Source organism: Dermacentor variabilis, chromosome 1, assembly GCF_050947875.1.
Source record: "Dermacentor variabilis isolate Ectoservices chromosome 1, ASM5094787v1, whole genome shotgun sequence".
NCBI classification, from domain to species: domain Eukaryota; kingdom Metazoa; phylum Arthropoda; class Arachnida; order Ixodida; family Ixodidae; genus Dermacentor; species Dermacentor variabilis.
The window spans coordinates 278,013,222-278,029,696 of record NC_134568.1 but is presented as its reverse complement, the minus strand read 5'-3'; the positions used below and the strand labels follow the sequence as shown (position 1 = coordinate 278,029,696).

The 16,475-nt window shown below is 45.7% G+C and overlaps 1 protein-coding gene across 1 annotated transcript in view; it reads left to right on the top strand.

The window, feature by feature from the left end:
- Positions 1-14,756, top strand: part of LOC142565330 (uncharacterized) — a 75,966-nt gene extending 61,210 nt beyond the window's left edge. The window contains exons 2-4 of the mRNA XM_075676253.1: positions 5,829-5,917; positions 8,997-9,237; positions 12,553-14,756. Of these exons, the coding sequence (XP_075532368.1) occupies positions 5,829-5,917; positions 8,997-9,237; positions 12,553-12,836 (614 nt within the window). The 3' untranslated portion in view covers positions 12,837-14,756. The remainder of the gene's footprint in view (positions 1-5,828; positions 5,918-8,996; positions 9,238-12,552) is intronic.
- Positions 14,757-16,475: the final 1,719 nt, after the last annotated feature.

The window sequence follows — 16,475 nt, the reverse complement described above, 5'->3', positions numbered from 1 at the left end:
AACAGCCGTTATCACACTTAATATACAACGATATTCCCATCCTAGTGTTATTAAAGCAAGCAAGTTGCTGTCATTACATAGCACATTATGAAGCGTTGCTTACTAAAAGCACAAATTGAGCATTAAAAGCAAACGAGTAGTTTCTTTGCACGCACAGAGCTCTTCAGAGAGTGCAAATGATCGCTGTAGAGCCTGTAGTGAATGGCTACCTAAGTGACATAACGTGCTCCGCTACGCAAGTTCTCGTGTTGTATGTATGCCCGCGGGGCTGAAAATTTACCACACTTTTGCTCCAATTTGATATTTATTTGAGCTCAGTTGATGTTACGAAATATTGTAAAGGTATTCGAAAAATATTCACATTTACGAATAGTGACTATTCGATCCGAGATTCGAAAGTTGACGAATATTCGCACGTCACTATATAGTTGACGCTGTTTGCAGTTGACACAGTTTGATCTGCTCATCACGAGGTCGACGCTTCTTGTTGGAGCGGTCACAGTCTATAGCTCTAACATTCGCTGGTATCACCATACATTCTTTATTACGAGGCGAGTAAATTAACGAATATAAATAGCCTCAGCCTGCCCCATGTAAATATAGCAGGCGGGTATCTTCATGTAGTGCTACAACCCGCCGTGGTGGCTTAGTGCACGACTGTGGCGCTGTGCTGCCAAACACGAGGTCGCGAGTGGTATTCTCCGCTATGACGGTCGCATTTCGATGAAGGTGAAATGCAACAACAACAACAACAACAACAACAACAACAACAACAACAACAACAACAACAACAACAACAACAACAACAACAACAACAACAACAACAACAACAACAACAACAACAACAACAACAACAACAACAACAACAACAAAACACACCAGTGCACGGTGCATTGGGTGTATGTGAAAGAAACTCATGCGGTAAAAATTAACCCCAGTCTCTCCCGCTAAGGCGTGCCTTATAGTTGAAGCCGAGTTTTGTATAAACGCAAAGCCCCATAATTTAATAAATTAAATGCAATGCCACTACTGGAATAAAATGAACTGCACAGGCCTGAATTGTTTGCTAGAATTTTGCTCTAAGATGGCGACAGAGGGAAACACATGCCATTGCTCTTGTGATTATCACTAAATTAGCATTGCGGTATTATTGTTTTTTCACCGGCTCTACTGTCGATAAGTGTCAGAGAACAACGTTTCTGTCGATGACAGGCGACAGCGTTGTCTTAATTTTTTCTGCGAACGGCTTCCGCTGCTTCATGTTCAGGAGCGACACGTTGGTTCTGTGTAGTAATTAAGGTATCTCCACTTTGACCGTGCGCGTCGCTGGCGCACAAAGAAACGAGGGCGTTGCTACATACAGTATACCTCAAGCCGACAGGTCTCTGTGACCGTTTATATAGGCTTGGTAGACACATTCCCGTGTACGCACAACTGGTGCTCTCGTTCTTCCCGTCTTTCTATTTTCGTATTCTTCTTTTCTTTTTTCTCCTGCAAACGAAAAAAAAGAAATGAAGAAGCACGCGCCACCTCCTAAAACTTCACTTTTCCTTTTTTCAATGACGGCGCAAGTTTCAACCGCAGTCTTGGCGGTGCCGGTTACCCGGGTCCGAGATCTTGCTCGAAACATTCGCTATCTGCCAGAGATCTGCGACTTTAAATGCTCTCACATCGGATACGGGCCATAATAATTAGTTCCTGGAGCTCTTTGCGACAGATTCTCTCTTTTCCTTAATGAAGAGCTAAACACTTCGAAAGTAAAGGCAAACTGCATGAAGAAAATCGGACAAAGAAAAGGCATGCAACCTAACGAAAACGAACGCGCAGTTTACGCTTACTATTGAAACGTGCTAACTGGCCTCAAAACCAAGGTCATTTTGGGAAGCACTTCTTCTTATTCCTTTCTTTTGCACAACATGGGACTTTCACCGCTTGTTGTTGATTGAAACTTTTGTCGATGATGCATGCAGCATGGAAAGACCGACCGTAATAACTCGAGTATTTTGGTTCTGGTTGGTTTACTGAAGCGGCTCACAGCTTCACGCGTCTAATGTTTATCGCGTTCTCGCGTTGCGTTAGGGCTGAACGTTTGCTGCAATGCGAAATTCGCCGAGCATCAGCCTCAAGTGGGTTTCGAATCCAGCGACGAGACTGCCTGCGCTCTTGCCCCAGCTTGAGTAGAATTGCGCGGAAGAATGGCAGCAGAGCGAAGTAACCGGATCCCGTCCTGCCCTGAGAGTCGGGTGTTTGAGAGGCGGTTGCAATGAGAAAAAAGGGCAGCCACTGCATGGCGCCGTATATATAGCCGATCCCGTCGTGGGCAGGTGACGCGCTCGAAGCTGAACCTTATTCTCAGGTCCTGCGCTGCAGTCCCTCTCAAGTCTGCCTGATTGCTCGAGCACAATCGGGCCGCGCCCCAAAGAGAGGCCACCGTTTCTTGACAGCCCTGACCGACATTCGTGCCATATATCTGTGCGCTGCTCCCGATAGTACCGCGGCGAAGACAACGGCTATGCTTGTTGTGGGCCGCGCGCATTTAATTGCGGTGCGTGGTTTGGCCCCATCTGTCGGGGCATCTGCTGCCTTCGGATCAGCATGCGTCTAAACTTAGCCCAAAGATTGAAAATAGAACGAGCTTCTTCGGAGGAGGAGGAGGAGGAGGAATAGGCGGTGGTAAAAGAAAGAGGGTGGGGGGGGGGGGGTATAGGTTCCGCGGCATGCACGAAAAACAGCCCACCCATTAGTTTCGCCGAAAAGTTGATCGAGTTTGCTTTGGCAGCCTTATGCCGACTCGCACTACCGATGGAGCTCGTGCTCTAAGATGTCAGCGTCAAGACCATGTGCCATCTACGCCGTGGTAGAGTCGCCAATCATTTGTCCGTACCTATAATTTGCCACAACTATAATGTGTCGACTTTGCCGACTCTTAGAGGCCAGACGGCATCGACAGAAAGCTCGTAACCGAGAGGGTGTCATTTAAATATCATTCTGTCACTGTTCAAAAGAACGAGTACACTGTCGGTTGCCGCATGTTAAACATCAGTGCCAGAGAGCGCGCGTGTCGCGTCACCGACATTATTTTCAAAAATAGTAAGACTACCTCCGTCGTTTTGCAATAAGTCAACGAAGTAGCGAATATTTCTTTATCTGGCTACCAACCGCTCGATTTTCAAAATAATAATATAAGTGTGCATCCCTTTATGTCATTAATGCATGTTGTTAGGCGAGTTTGTCGTACATCGCTAAGCAAGGTGCTGCGCAATACAAACATGGACGAGAAGAGCACAATGACGCGCGCCCATCCTGGTGCTCTTCTCGTCCATGTTTGTTCTCGTCCTTGCTTAGCGACCCCTCCATATCTTTGTTATTTCATTTTCACCATCTCATGGAGCCTGGAAGCTTCTCGCTATATCACTGGCTCAATCTGGTACAAACCAAATAAATTCCAACGTTGCCATATGTTATGTTGTCCGTGCCTCGGTTTGGCGATGCCTGTCGTCTGTCCAAGAAAAATTGTTAGCTTGTGGAGCATTTCTCTACTCGAGGGATACCTAGCAGTGCCATCGGTGTATCGAGCACGTGCATAGTACTTTGGCTGGCTGTCTAACAGCACACGGATGACCTCTATTAATGAGTGCAGTATAGAAATATAACGTCATCATCTGCACAGAGTATGGTGCACTTCATTCGACAGCTGGCCTATGCGAACGACTATAGAACGCTACTGCCTGATTTTTTTCCCTTGCGGCTGTGTTGCACTCGCTCTTAAGGTGCACATTTTTCTCTTCCTTCACCTTTCTCCCGTCTGTTTTACTCTTCCCGAATGCAGGGTAGCAAACAACAAATATCCGTCTGGTTAACCTGCCTGCCTGTCACTTTATTCTCTCTGTCCTGCGCGTGATATTCTGCTATCAGATGGTATGTTTAACAGATTCCACCTTCATTTTATCATTACGTTAAAAAAAGCTGCGTGTGTGTGTGGAAGGGATGGGGTGGGGGTTCTCTGTGCCTTTTCTATCTGTGCCCGCGTTCTACGTCCGTACCGTCTCGGCAACCAGATTCTCCTCTGGCTGATCACCTTGACTTTTCTCCGCCTTGTTCCCTCTCCAGGCACAAGGGCACTGCCTCACTTAAGAATATGTAACGCAGCGCGATCCCCCAGCCTTGAACCGAGCTCCACTTTACCCTAGGCTTTATCACCACCCCCTTTTCGCATCTTGCTTTTGGAGGCTCAGCGCGTGCTTAGCCAAAGCAGTCCCTGTTCAATTTCACAGCGCGCGCACGGCCAGGGCCGACGGCGGAAAGAAAATCGGCGACCAAAATAAAGCGGCGTGAAATGTTTGTGTTTGGCCCGGCGCTTCCTCTATTTCTGCCCGGAGAACCTTCTTTTCTTCAGCCCCCACCGTCCAAAATTAGCGCTGCGGCGAGACGGGACTATATTTAATGCCTTGTATCGGTGCGGGTCGTCCTGAGCTTCGATGTGCGCCTGCGCGTTTTACAGCGTCGCGCGGGCCAACGACGCGCCGCCACGCTGACAGCCGCGGGCGCACTGCTTTCTCTCTCCGGACGCGATCGCGTGATTTACCAAGGCGCGCCCTTGCACAAGGTGCGCGCACACCATCCCGGACGCTTGTTTTCGCTGCAAGAACAGTGGTTTCGCTCTATTTGTCTGCCCAGCTCGTAAGCTGCACGCGCGAGCCGTGCGCTCTCAAGAAGGGGCCTGTCGATTTCTCCGTGTTCTGGGAATAGCAGTGCTGCTTCCAGTTCTTTATTTTTTTTATTCATCGCTTTTTTTCCGCTGCATACTGCGCACGTCAGCCTATCAGAGCGCCGCTTGTTTGGAGGAGGAGTTTTGAGGGTGGCAAAGAAACGAGTAAGGTTCTGAGCGACAATGACGTGCCTGTGCGCACCGAAACGACAGTCAAACAAGCTCGTCTGTGTTCGAGTGCGCTCGTGCGTTTTCTTTCAGGCGCTGGTTTCTACGCGAATCTCCCTCTCCGAGCCGTTTCGCCAGCTATGCGTCTTCGAAGTAGCCGTGACATCCTGCGGTGGAGCCTAGTATTCTTCTTCCTTTTCCATTTTTTTTTCTTTTTTGGATGCCGGCTTCAACAAATACTTCCTGGACGCAGGATATTACGAAGGAAACATTAAGTAGCCATTCTTATGAAAAAATAATCGGCTTACGACGTTCGGGCTCTGGCTGGGCTGGACATTGATTCTGCATAAGGAGAGGAATAGCCGTTGCGCAAATTAAAGATTTCGAGGCTTATCGTGGTTTGTTCGATGCCAAATCGCACATAACAGCAAACTGGCAACCATGGTTTGGATCGTTTTCAGTATTGTTAAAACAAGTTTGGCATGCCTTTATAGAACAGGATTGTAACAGCATGGTAGCAACATCGGAAACAATTATTATTCGATGTGCGCACCATTCGCGAAATAGCTTTCTCCTTCTTTGTTGTATTTGTCGCTACTTGTAGCAGCCGTCGATAATTAAATGTGTAGTACTTTTGTTTTTGTTGCCGTTACTTAAATATGGACGGAAATAGGCTCATAGCCTAGGCGACGCCAATTCTAAAGTTTGGTTGTGAAATTTGTTGGTTTTTATATCGACAAACTGCATCACGAATTGCGCGCTGTTGTTTTCAGTGTTGTCTATGGGTGACCTGAATCCCTTTAGTCGTCGCATACATATTCGCGCCAAAAACTGTTGCCGTTGTTTCTTCTTTTATTTTTATCTGTTCTTTGGTGTGCGCATTCTCTTACCACGTCTAAATGGATCGCACTTCTTAACCACAGGTGTGTGTTGTTTTTGCCTTGTTTTTCAGATGAAGAGAATGAGAAATCGGTCATGGTGGTTCTCAACGGAGAAGAGTCGGAGCTTACCTTCATTGAACACGTACATCAAGACGAACTGGTAAGTGCTGGCTTGAAAACCTTAATTGGATGTGACCATGCAAAGCCTTTCGGGTGTAATCGTGCGAAGCGGGTCCAATTTAGCAAGATACCATGCATTGTATCCAAGCAAACCAGTGGCACTTATACAAGTCAGTTCTGCTCGCGTCGAAATTACCTAGTATAAGTAGATCAACTTGAGACGAAAAGCCGTTGTTCATTCTAGGAATATGATGCCTTGCACGTCTTCGTTACCGTCTATTACCCGGTACGTATGAAATGACAGACATACGACATGTATACGCACTCGTGTACGGAAAATTATTATGGTTTCCTCCTAGAAGTCATATTGCCGTATATGAAACTTTATTGACAAATACCACACTAACCAGAGTTTAAGAACCTGCAAACATTACGACAGCTTTTGAAGATGAAATTGTTATGTTAAAAGGGCTTATATAATCAGCATTTGGCTTGTGGTTCGTGTAGTAACGTTAGACCTCAGGCGTCAATACTTCTAGAAGAGAAGAAATTTATTATACATAGCTGCCAAATGAAGCTGCACTCTTTCCCAATAATAAAAAAAAGTGATAAAGAACACTGGCTATCTGAAATAAGACACGCGTGAATGTGCACTGTGTTCGCAACTGAGAAAGAGAGAACCGGGAAGGGACTTATTTCACAGGCAGTCACACGCTTGTCACCGCCGGCCTGACACCTTAAACCATCTGGGCCTTCGCATAGATACTGGGATCTCATTCACAGAAACACGGTGACGGAATAAATGATGCAAGAGCAATCTTGAGGAGATTGTCGCGACACGCGGGCTCTTTCAGTCGTCGCGACTGTAGGCTCATCTCGATCGCTCGTATTTCTCCGCAAAGAAACGGGCAGACTGGAGAGGGCACCCACCCAGTACTCTCGATTTGGTTTTGTTTTCTCGCTGGTCCTCTGTCGGCGTACTGCCTATTTATTTATTTATTTATTTATTTATTTATTTATTTATTTATTTATTTATTTATTTATTACACATACTTTCAAGGCCCTAGGGCACTACAGAAAGGAGTGGAAACAAAGTAAAAAAAAAGAAGGAAGAAAAGAAAGCAAAATAAGCTGTCAATTATATAAGGGAAAAAAAATGTAAAGTGATAGCGTGGTAGATGCTGTCTTCAATGAAGATGCTTCTCCGATATGAACGACGGAAGCAGGAAGGTGGTTCCAGAGGAAACTTCGAGGGGTAAAAATAATCATGGTATCGGTTCGTTCGGCAGGATGGTACGGCAATATTATATCTGTGGTCAAATCGCGATGACGCGTAGAAAGATGGGGTGATAATTTGCTGGCTGGAGCACGTGGTTGGCGTGATAAACGTTGCGCAATAGGCAAAGGCGAGCACATTTGCGTCGTAATCAAAGTTCTGGGAGATACGGGATCTTTTTATACGTGTTACATAGGAATGGCGGGGAACAGTTAGATTGAGATGCCGGATTTTGAATCGTTTCAAGGGCAATGGTTAGCGATGCCATGATCGTTATCCCAAATGACAAATACGTATTCTAGTTCTGAGCGAACTAGGGTTTGGAGAGTGTCAGTCTTACAGAAGTAGGTACAGTAGAAAAATATATGACTGCGTTAATAACGACGCGGAGAAATATTGTTCACAATTCTTGCCGAAGAAGTTGTGAGTCTTTCTTTAGGTTTATAGAGTACGCTCTATATCACTTGGTATAAGTCGCGTACGTGTGGATGGTCCCGTATTGTGGTCACATGATCAGATTTCGCTGTTACTCAGACTATCTAGGGGGCTTCACTTCTCTACGTGCGGAGAAATAGATCTTTCCTAGAGTAAAGCGCTGGCATTGATGAGCTGAGTACAACTTTCGGTGATCGAAAAGAACACAGATGCAAATAATATTGGGCTGTATGCGCTTTCTGGACGACTTTTTGAAACAAAGTGACACACGCTGTACGATTTGTCCGCTTACACAATAAAGTTCTACTAGCGATTCCCAAAACCTTCACAGGGATTGAACTTAAAGCATGCCTTGATCAAGTGGGTCTAATTTCTCCTTGCAGGTGATTTTCATTGACACGTGGGCGCACTTATGGAGCCTAACCCCAACGGGTGCTTTCAGTATATCGACAGAATTCTAGCGACGAACTGTGCTGAATACTGAGGTCAGGCGCAGGTTTAAGGTAACGCAATTAAAATCTTTCTCACGCCGAGGTCGTTTGATTTTAAAGAAACTGTTGCAATGCAGTTGTGATTCAAGGCTGTCTGTCGTCAGAGGGCGCAGGCATTCTGTCCCGTTTCACGAACAGCTAGGTCACATTGTGCGCCTCGGGAGGGACGTGACCTCCTCATGTAAAACCCCTCTCCAGGGGCATTTGAGGAATAAATAAATAAAATAAATAAACCTGTTCAGGTATAATATGGTAAAACAGGTGCGCGGAGCTCTGTACTGGCGCGCCGTAATTGATAGCCGCATATCAGCCCGGCCTGCTGAGGGAAAACACGATACGTATAGCACGGCTGCCCCACGCATCGATAAACTGAGCATGGGGCCTCGAGGCGAGCCTCGTGGGTGCTATTAAGTGGATTGTGTCGCAGTTTTATACGCTCAAGCATTCGTACGTTGGACGAATTATAAAGTATTGTTGGCCTTGAAGGACAACATCACACAACACTATTACCATTTAAGCATGAAAAAGACTAAAATTAATCAGTGATCACTGCGATTATTCCCGTAAGCTGGGCCCGCCTGTCCATCAAACAGCGGCAAGAGCACGATTTTGCCTGCTGCTTTTTATTCTGGCGATGTTCCAAAGGGGCCTTGGGGTGGGAATGCGATACTGCAGGATAAAGACAGTGCTTTAGCCGTGCATGTTGTAGTATTCCCCTACCGGGAGCGCCGTATATAGCTGAATAGTTATAAATAAGAGCATTTCGTTTATCGGGTGATAACTATAAGCTGCGTTCACTGCGTGCAGCATTCGCTAATAGAGCTTTTCGTGTGCCCTCCCGCCAAACTTTGCATGCTGAGAGCGTGTGACTGTGGGGACTTGGAAAGCATATGACCACCCCATTCTCTTGCGTGCAGTTGCAGCACGCGAGACACCCGTGCCAGGCCTTAAGAAGTCCACCGACGGGTTTCAACCCGGCGGCCATGTATCGTCCGGATGCCTACCTTGTCGTTTACAACATCTGCAGTCGAAGCAGCTTCAAGATCGCCAAGGAGTATCTGTCTCTGATACACCGCTGGGACAACGTGGACCACAAGGCCGTCATTATGGTGGGCCACAAGACGGACCTCGTTCGTACTCGCGCTGTGACCACTGACGGTAAGGAGCACCTTCGCTTTAGTTTTAGCCCAATGTTCGTTTTTGTGCTTGCGCAGCTATCAGCATTTCTCGTTCATCTGCACGCTAGACGTCATCACTTCAGTTGCAGGGCATTCAGAGCACAGTCGCCACAGCTATGTTACTGTCGCAGTCGTAACGGAATGGGGACAAACAGAACTGTCAAAATTGCACCTTCTGTCTCGTTCGTGTGGCTTCAAAGGAAATATCTACACCTATCCTTTTAAAGGGGAAGACGGCAGGAGAGGAGGAGGGCATTTTTTTCTCGTGCGCTCCACCACAGCATTAAACATCTCGTGCACCCTAAAATCTCTCTCGACATCGCAGAGTTCGTGCCGAGACACCCGGCTCTTCTCGTCGATATCGCACAGGCATGCTTTTAACGGAGCCAAGCTCTACCTTCGCATGTCCCCATTTCATATCTTCAATGCCTATGGAATAGCCCTGGACTGATATTTGAGTAAGCGTTTATTTTACCATTTCAAATGCCACATCTAGAACTCGTGAGTTTGTGTGAACTGCCTTCGCATCTAAGATATTAATCTTATATATTTACTGCTGACGACGAAAGGCGCCCTACAACTCGGTTGCTCGAGAGCTCGCGTCTCCTGTATCGGCAGCGAATTTCCTACAAAGAAAACGGGAGGAATCGTCAAAGAAAGATATTGGCTTTAAAATGCACAAGAAAGGTAGTTACAGTATGACTTGATACCTACTTCTTGACAATGGGACGAGCTGTTAGCGGCTTGCTGGCAGTGTCCAGGGAAGCTAGCTGGCACAATCAAACAAACGAAGGGGTGCTGAATACGATCCGTCGTTCTCTTCGATTGAAAATTCAAAGCCATTGCTACAGAATCTTGTTCACCGTGCAACGCGAGACTTCCACACACCAAAGAGGCTCATCCTACATTTTCACGCGCTGTCTTTCTCTTGGCACCTCGGCAGAATGAGAAAAACGAAGAAACATACACATACACCGTAAACCGATTTACACCCTTGAAAATGCTTTCTGTCCATAGCTCACACCCTTACATCCGTAAGGGTATAGAGCTTAAGACCAATTTGGACCCTTAAGTATCCTTAAGGGTGTAAATCGGTTTACAGTGTTTTATAGTCGCTTCCACTCATTAACAGTCGCACTGCAGTCCTCAGTTTCGTGGTTGGACCGATGCTGCGAATGCGGAGTAAATTTTCAAATGAATCTCCTTCCCTGCTTTCTATTGCTTCTGTGCATAACCAAGCAGCTGGATTGCGACTGTCATGGCCAATAGCGCATTAATTTTTCTTTTTACTCGTTCCTTAAATAAAGAAATACTCATTAATTCTCGAAGGCTTAATCTTGCGCACATTATGTCATGGTCGCGTCTCCGCGCTCTTATGTCTCCCTTCCTTATTCTTTCGTGCGCAGCATTGGCCGGTCTTAAAACTCAGCTGCAGCCAAAAAAAAAAAAAACGGCTGAATTACGGGCGAAATCATCAGATATGGATTGTTCTGGCTATTTTCGTTCCCTACATTTGAGCAACTTTGTTCGTGGAAAATAAAAGGCGCGCTCTAGGAGCGTGTAAAGTCGCCATCTCTTGCAGCAATCTGTAGAATAAAAGCTAAGGGGCGGGGGCCGAATATTCCAAGCTTCGAATACGAATCGAATATTACACATTAACTATTCGTATTCGTATCCGAAAAGACACTATATTCGATATTTTCGCATATTCAAAATTAATCAAATATTTCGCAGCAACCGACTGCAAAAGCCTTGCTGCGGTTATCTGTATGCTAAGTAAAGTATCGAAAATTGTCAGAAGTAAAACAACGACAAACGTTTGCGAAGGAATGCAGAAAAAAAAAGGATAATGCAAGTTTTGTTTTTGGTTTCGCGGCGGAAGCCTACATAACAATCTGTGAGCTTTGCTTGTAGTCGGTCATTTAGTGCTTTGACAGCCTAGTGGTCTAGTATTCTTATCTTTTAGGCTACCACCAGTGATGTTTTCCTGCCTACTGGCCTCCTTACATATGTTTACGACGCACAATTCCTTGAGCAGCTTTCTTTTTTTGCTTTTGTCCACAACCTCTGATTGTTTTTCGGAAACCATTTATTTAGTGTTTTTTTTTTTAAGTTTCCGTTCTATAGAGCGGTCATTAATTCATGGAAAGCTTGTTTGCAACCAGACTATGAAGGTGTTAAGAAGCTGTTTGTGTAGTTTCTAAATGACAAGAAGTGATCTTTTATTTAAAAGTGATTCCTTGCTCCTGATAGCTGACTTTTTTGAACCATTCAATACTAGCGTGGTGGCTACGATTATGCAGAAATTAATATTCATGCTTCAGATGCGTATATGCGTATACGTTTGACTATTCAGCAGTCCATTCGACATTGAATGCTTGCTGTTCGAATCGTATTAGAAAAATTTAGTATCCGCCCAGCTCTAGGCTACAACTACAGTACTCTCTTCGATTGTTGGGTGGAGCACCTGCGGCTACCCGTCAATGCCAAGCAGCGCGCTATGTATGCATAAACAAGCGCATACGTGTCCACATTTCTGCATAGGCTTGGTCAGCTGCCGTAGCGGTCTGAAGAGCTGCCATAAAACATCGCGCGACCCGCGGCTTGAAGGTCGGCACTGAATACGGGCATGTTATTCCAGAGCGAATTCTAGTTCTGGACAACTCACCGGCGAGAAAAAAAAGAAAGCACGAGAGGAGCATGGACTCCGGCGAGTGGAAGGGCGCTATTTCGTATGCATTCAGCAGTCGGCCCCTCATTATTGCACGTGCGTTTGTCTTTTTGGCGCTAGTTTCCATTCGACCTTCGCGCAGACGTCGAACCGCGCGGTGAGAAGCTTAGCACAATACATAGAAGGGCCGGGGTCCAGGGAAACAGCCTGGCTGCGCAAGTGTCTTCGATTCTGCTCTTTTCCAGTTTTGCTCCCCACTCGTCCTTGTGCCTTTATTTTTTCGCTTGGAGCTTGTTGTGTAGGCTCATGTCTAATTCATCCCATGTTCTTTTTTTTTATTTGCATCTGTATTTTACATTACTCTATAAACTGGAAAGCTGCGGGCGTGGAGCGCAGAGAAATAAACGCTGGAACGCCGCAACCGTTGTTAACAAGGAGGATAATAGAATGAAAAAAAAAATGGAGCCGGAATACTATTTCGCCTAAATTAGGCTCCTTGGCGTCACTTTGTCCTTGTCCACAACTCGACATTTGCCATTACGAGCGGACACATTCCTTTTTGCGCTCGCGAATAAAACAGCGTGCGCGCGCTTCAACCTTAGTTCCTTTTGATTGTTCTCGCAGATGGACGCTACTTGGCCACCAACGAGCGGGTCAAGTTTATCGAGACGTCGACGTGCATCAACCACCAAGTGGACGAGCTCCTGGCCGGCCTGCTGCACCAAATTCGCCTCAAGAATCAGATCAGCTACAAGGACAGCTGTAAGCGCGACTCGGTCCGAATGCGGGGCCGCAACTCCAGCTGCACGTCATCCTTCTCTGGGTGCAAGGCCAAGGTCTTCCTTAAGCGGTTCCTGCGGAAAGCCTGCTCGCGGTCGCGGTCCTGCGACGATCTCCACGTCCTCTGAGAGGGAGGCCTCCGACTTTCTCGGCTCTGGTTGTGCTCTCTTTCGCGGCTCAGCGGGCGGCGCCCCATCTCTCGCCGTGGCACCTGTCGAAACGAGCGCGTGCACTAAGGCGAAGACACGGCGACTGTGCTTCGCTGGCGCGATCGGTTCTCCCGACATAGAATTGGTGGGCGAGTGTCTTATTTTTTTTTTGTTTCGTCGCGGCTATTTACATTGCCAGGGACAACAGCAGGCTTAAGCGCGCATCCGCGGGGGAAGCTCGGATATTCCTGCCTTGTAAGAGCCAGTTGACGTGTTTGATGCAGAAGTGTAAGAGCAATCGATCCGCTTTCTCTACAGTAAGGGCTGGTCATTAAGTTCCCGGAAAGGCCAAGTGAGCACTGGCCGACAGTCGGTGTACCACGTTCATAACTCGTTATCGTGTGCGGCGTGATAACAGCACGTTCCCTTCTAAGGCAATTATCTGCTAGTATCGACGCGCTTCTGCGTTCTAGGGCCCTGTGGTCCTGTAGCGGGGCGCGATAAGCGCTTTCTCCTTCTTTTCATTTTTTTTTTTGCCGTAATTTTCCGCTCACCTGATGCGCACTATTTCCGCCGCCGTGCTTGGAAGGGTGCTTTAAAGCGCCATGATATCGATTCGTATAACCAAATCCGGTCTCGATCGAAGGGATTCCGTCTCCTTACTTTTCTAGACGCTATCTCCACGCACCCCGGCGAACGTCGCTGTCTTTCACAAACGTGCCACTTTTATATCGAGAAATGCCGTGACAGGTTGAAACGCTCTGCTGAAGCAACGCGGAAAGAGCCAAACAAGTTTTCTCAGGGAGCTTTTGCAGGAGCGATATCTCTTCTGGTTGACTGAAGGTACAAAATTGAAGCTGTAAGGCCTGTCAGTATAAGAGAAAAGGACCACTTCTGTACTGTAAACAGATCGCCGTCTAGCGGCAGATCTTGCACGATATGGGATTGCTGTTGCGGGAACTTATTGAACGCCCTTCGTATAATCATTTGATTTCATTCCTCTCAGCGGAGCCATTTACGGGGTAGTCTGCCTTTGACAGCACATTTCACCTTGTTGATTACACATAGAAGGGGGATAAACATGCTGCCTTTTTTTTTTACTATTGTATGTACAATTGCTCCTTTTGAGTTCCTTCGTGAGGGAACAATGTGCAGGCCCAAAGCACGAAAGTCGTGGTATCGCTTGGTGACCGGTTGTAGGGGAAAGGTAACCGACGGAGATAATCAAATCATCTTGATGCTCATTTTCCTGGCGTTGTACAGGGAGTCGTGCTTTCAAAAGCCACTCTTCTCTGTTGTACATTTCGCTTCCGTTGTTTACGTAGTACGATTCGCTGTGTTTCACTGTGTGCGCACAATGTTTCTACGTCGGTTCACTCGCATCGGTTCATGTGTTTCGAAACGCAGAAGTGAAAGCGACTGCTGGTCAGTGGTTTGTATGCACGAGTCCAACTGTCAACTTTATTTTATCTTTCTTTTGTTCCGCGCTCTATGCGCGTGTCATCTATATACCTTCCACACATTGTCTTCGGCGTTGTATGAGACTGTCGTCACTAGTAGTTTGTTACAGTGAACCAGTGTATTCGACGTGATTTTCGATATTGGTGGTGTTTTTGACGTTGATGTCAATGCCTCTGTTGTATTGTTGCTCATGAAACTTGAATAATGGTTGCTGTATCTTCAAACTAGCTCAAACTGTGACGTGAGGCGAAACAAAATGTAGTGCATGCGTTTTTTTTTTCGGGACACATATGTTATGTCGTTGCCTGTTTCGCACTTTATTTTGTAAAAAAAAAAGCACGCTATAATCATTTGGTTCTCTGTATAAATGCTACAAAGTTTTTTTGCTTTGAGCCTTTCTTGATTTCGTTTTTTCAATAAAAATATACACTTTAGGAATCTTGTGTACCTTGCTTTTTTTATTTTGTCGTCAGGCGTGTGAACGTAGGCAGCGAGTTCTTTGGTTGTGCGAGTACGTCTGCATTTCTACATTGCGTACACATTATACTACACTCGACATTCCTCCCCCCCTCCCCCTCCCCCGCATGCTCTCTTTTCTTTTCTGTCGTAGCGTTCCCGCAACTGGTGGGAATTTTTAAATTCCTATTGCTTTCTACTGCACCATGCAAAGCTTTTATTTATTTTTAACTTGGAACATGTTACCAAATTATTGTCCTGCCTTTATATGCAGTTCATTATTCAACACCTCTCTTCGCGGCGATGATCATTGGGTCCCGAATAGTTCCAGTGTCAGTAGCCTCGCTCTGTAACGTTCTTTAGAATCCTAATCAAGATCTTAAATCCCTCTTGACTTTGTCTTCGGGCACTGGAGCCTTTCCAAGCTTCAACGCATTTGCTTCCTTGGGATTAAATGCAGAGAGAAAAATAAATATCACGAGCGGGGCACAGCTTATAACTTAAGCAACATTTTCGTTCGCGCAACCGGCAAACCACTGCAAGCACCTTCGTCATAAGTGATTACGAACCCTGGCTTTATGAACCTTGGCACTACTTAGCAAGGACGCTACAGGACGCAGTACTGCTCCGTGAACTTCTTCGCAAGATGTTATTGAAAGCGAGAATGGTGAAAAATCTGGACCAAGTGCTGCATCCAGTTCTTGTACGGTCGAGAAAAATAATTACGCCTTCTCTTAATGCTAGCTTGGCGGGTTCTACAAGCGTGGCTATCTCTACAGCACATATCAGTTTCTTGCAGTGCGGTTGCCAAAGCCACTTAAGAGGACGCTTTAGCTGTGGCCCAACTCTGATGTGGCCTATTCAAATACATGTAGAACGAAGAAACGCTTTTCTGAGATAATAACTCGTCGATTATAATAGAATATGTCGCATTTTAGAGAAACGGATAAATTCTATTGCCTGTTGGAAGCGGAGTTTTGATTTAAGGCCTGAATTTCTCAAAAAGAATTTTCAAAGATTGGTAAATTCGAAAAAAAAATAGAAGCAGGAAGTTTATACATTCTTAGCTCTTAACCGATAACAAATATAGCAATTCTGTAAAATGCATACGTTTTAGCAACCAAAGCGGTCAAATACGATATATCAATTTATATCATACGTCAATTTGTTACATTGTTTGCGATGGTTTCGCAAAAGTCCTACCCACATATTAGGAGTATATTTGAGGGCTATATATAATACACAAGTTTTGTCCGCTTTAGATGTACTATTACATGCAATTTACAGAATTGTGATATCTTTTTTCGTTGCTGAGTTACAGTGCTCTAAACATGATAGCCTAGATTTCTGAAAAATCGGGATTTTCAACAATATTTATTTAAACATTTACGGCCCGAATAGGAAATTCGCTGCCAACAATCATTAGATCTTTGCATTTTCTTTTAATTGTAACAAATCTAATAAAAGTTGGTGCTGTGGTTACCGAGAAAAACGATTTCTCCTTTCCGATGTATTTAGACAGGAGCCCCCGAGCTAAAGCCTCCTCTTAAATGACCAAAGACATCGGTGTACGCAGGTGAACAAGCGGTCGACAGTTGCCATTTCTTTTCTCGGTTTCATATTAATGCGCCAGTCAATGACAACCAGTGATCCCCAACGAAAAGCTTCGTGAATCTGCCTTCTTTCCAGTTATTTATTTCT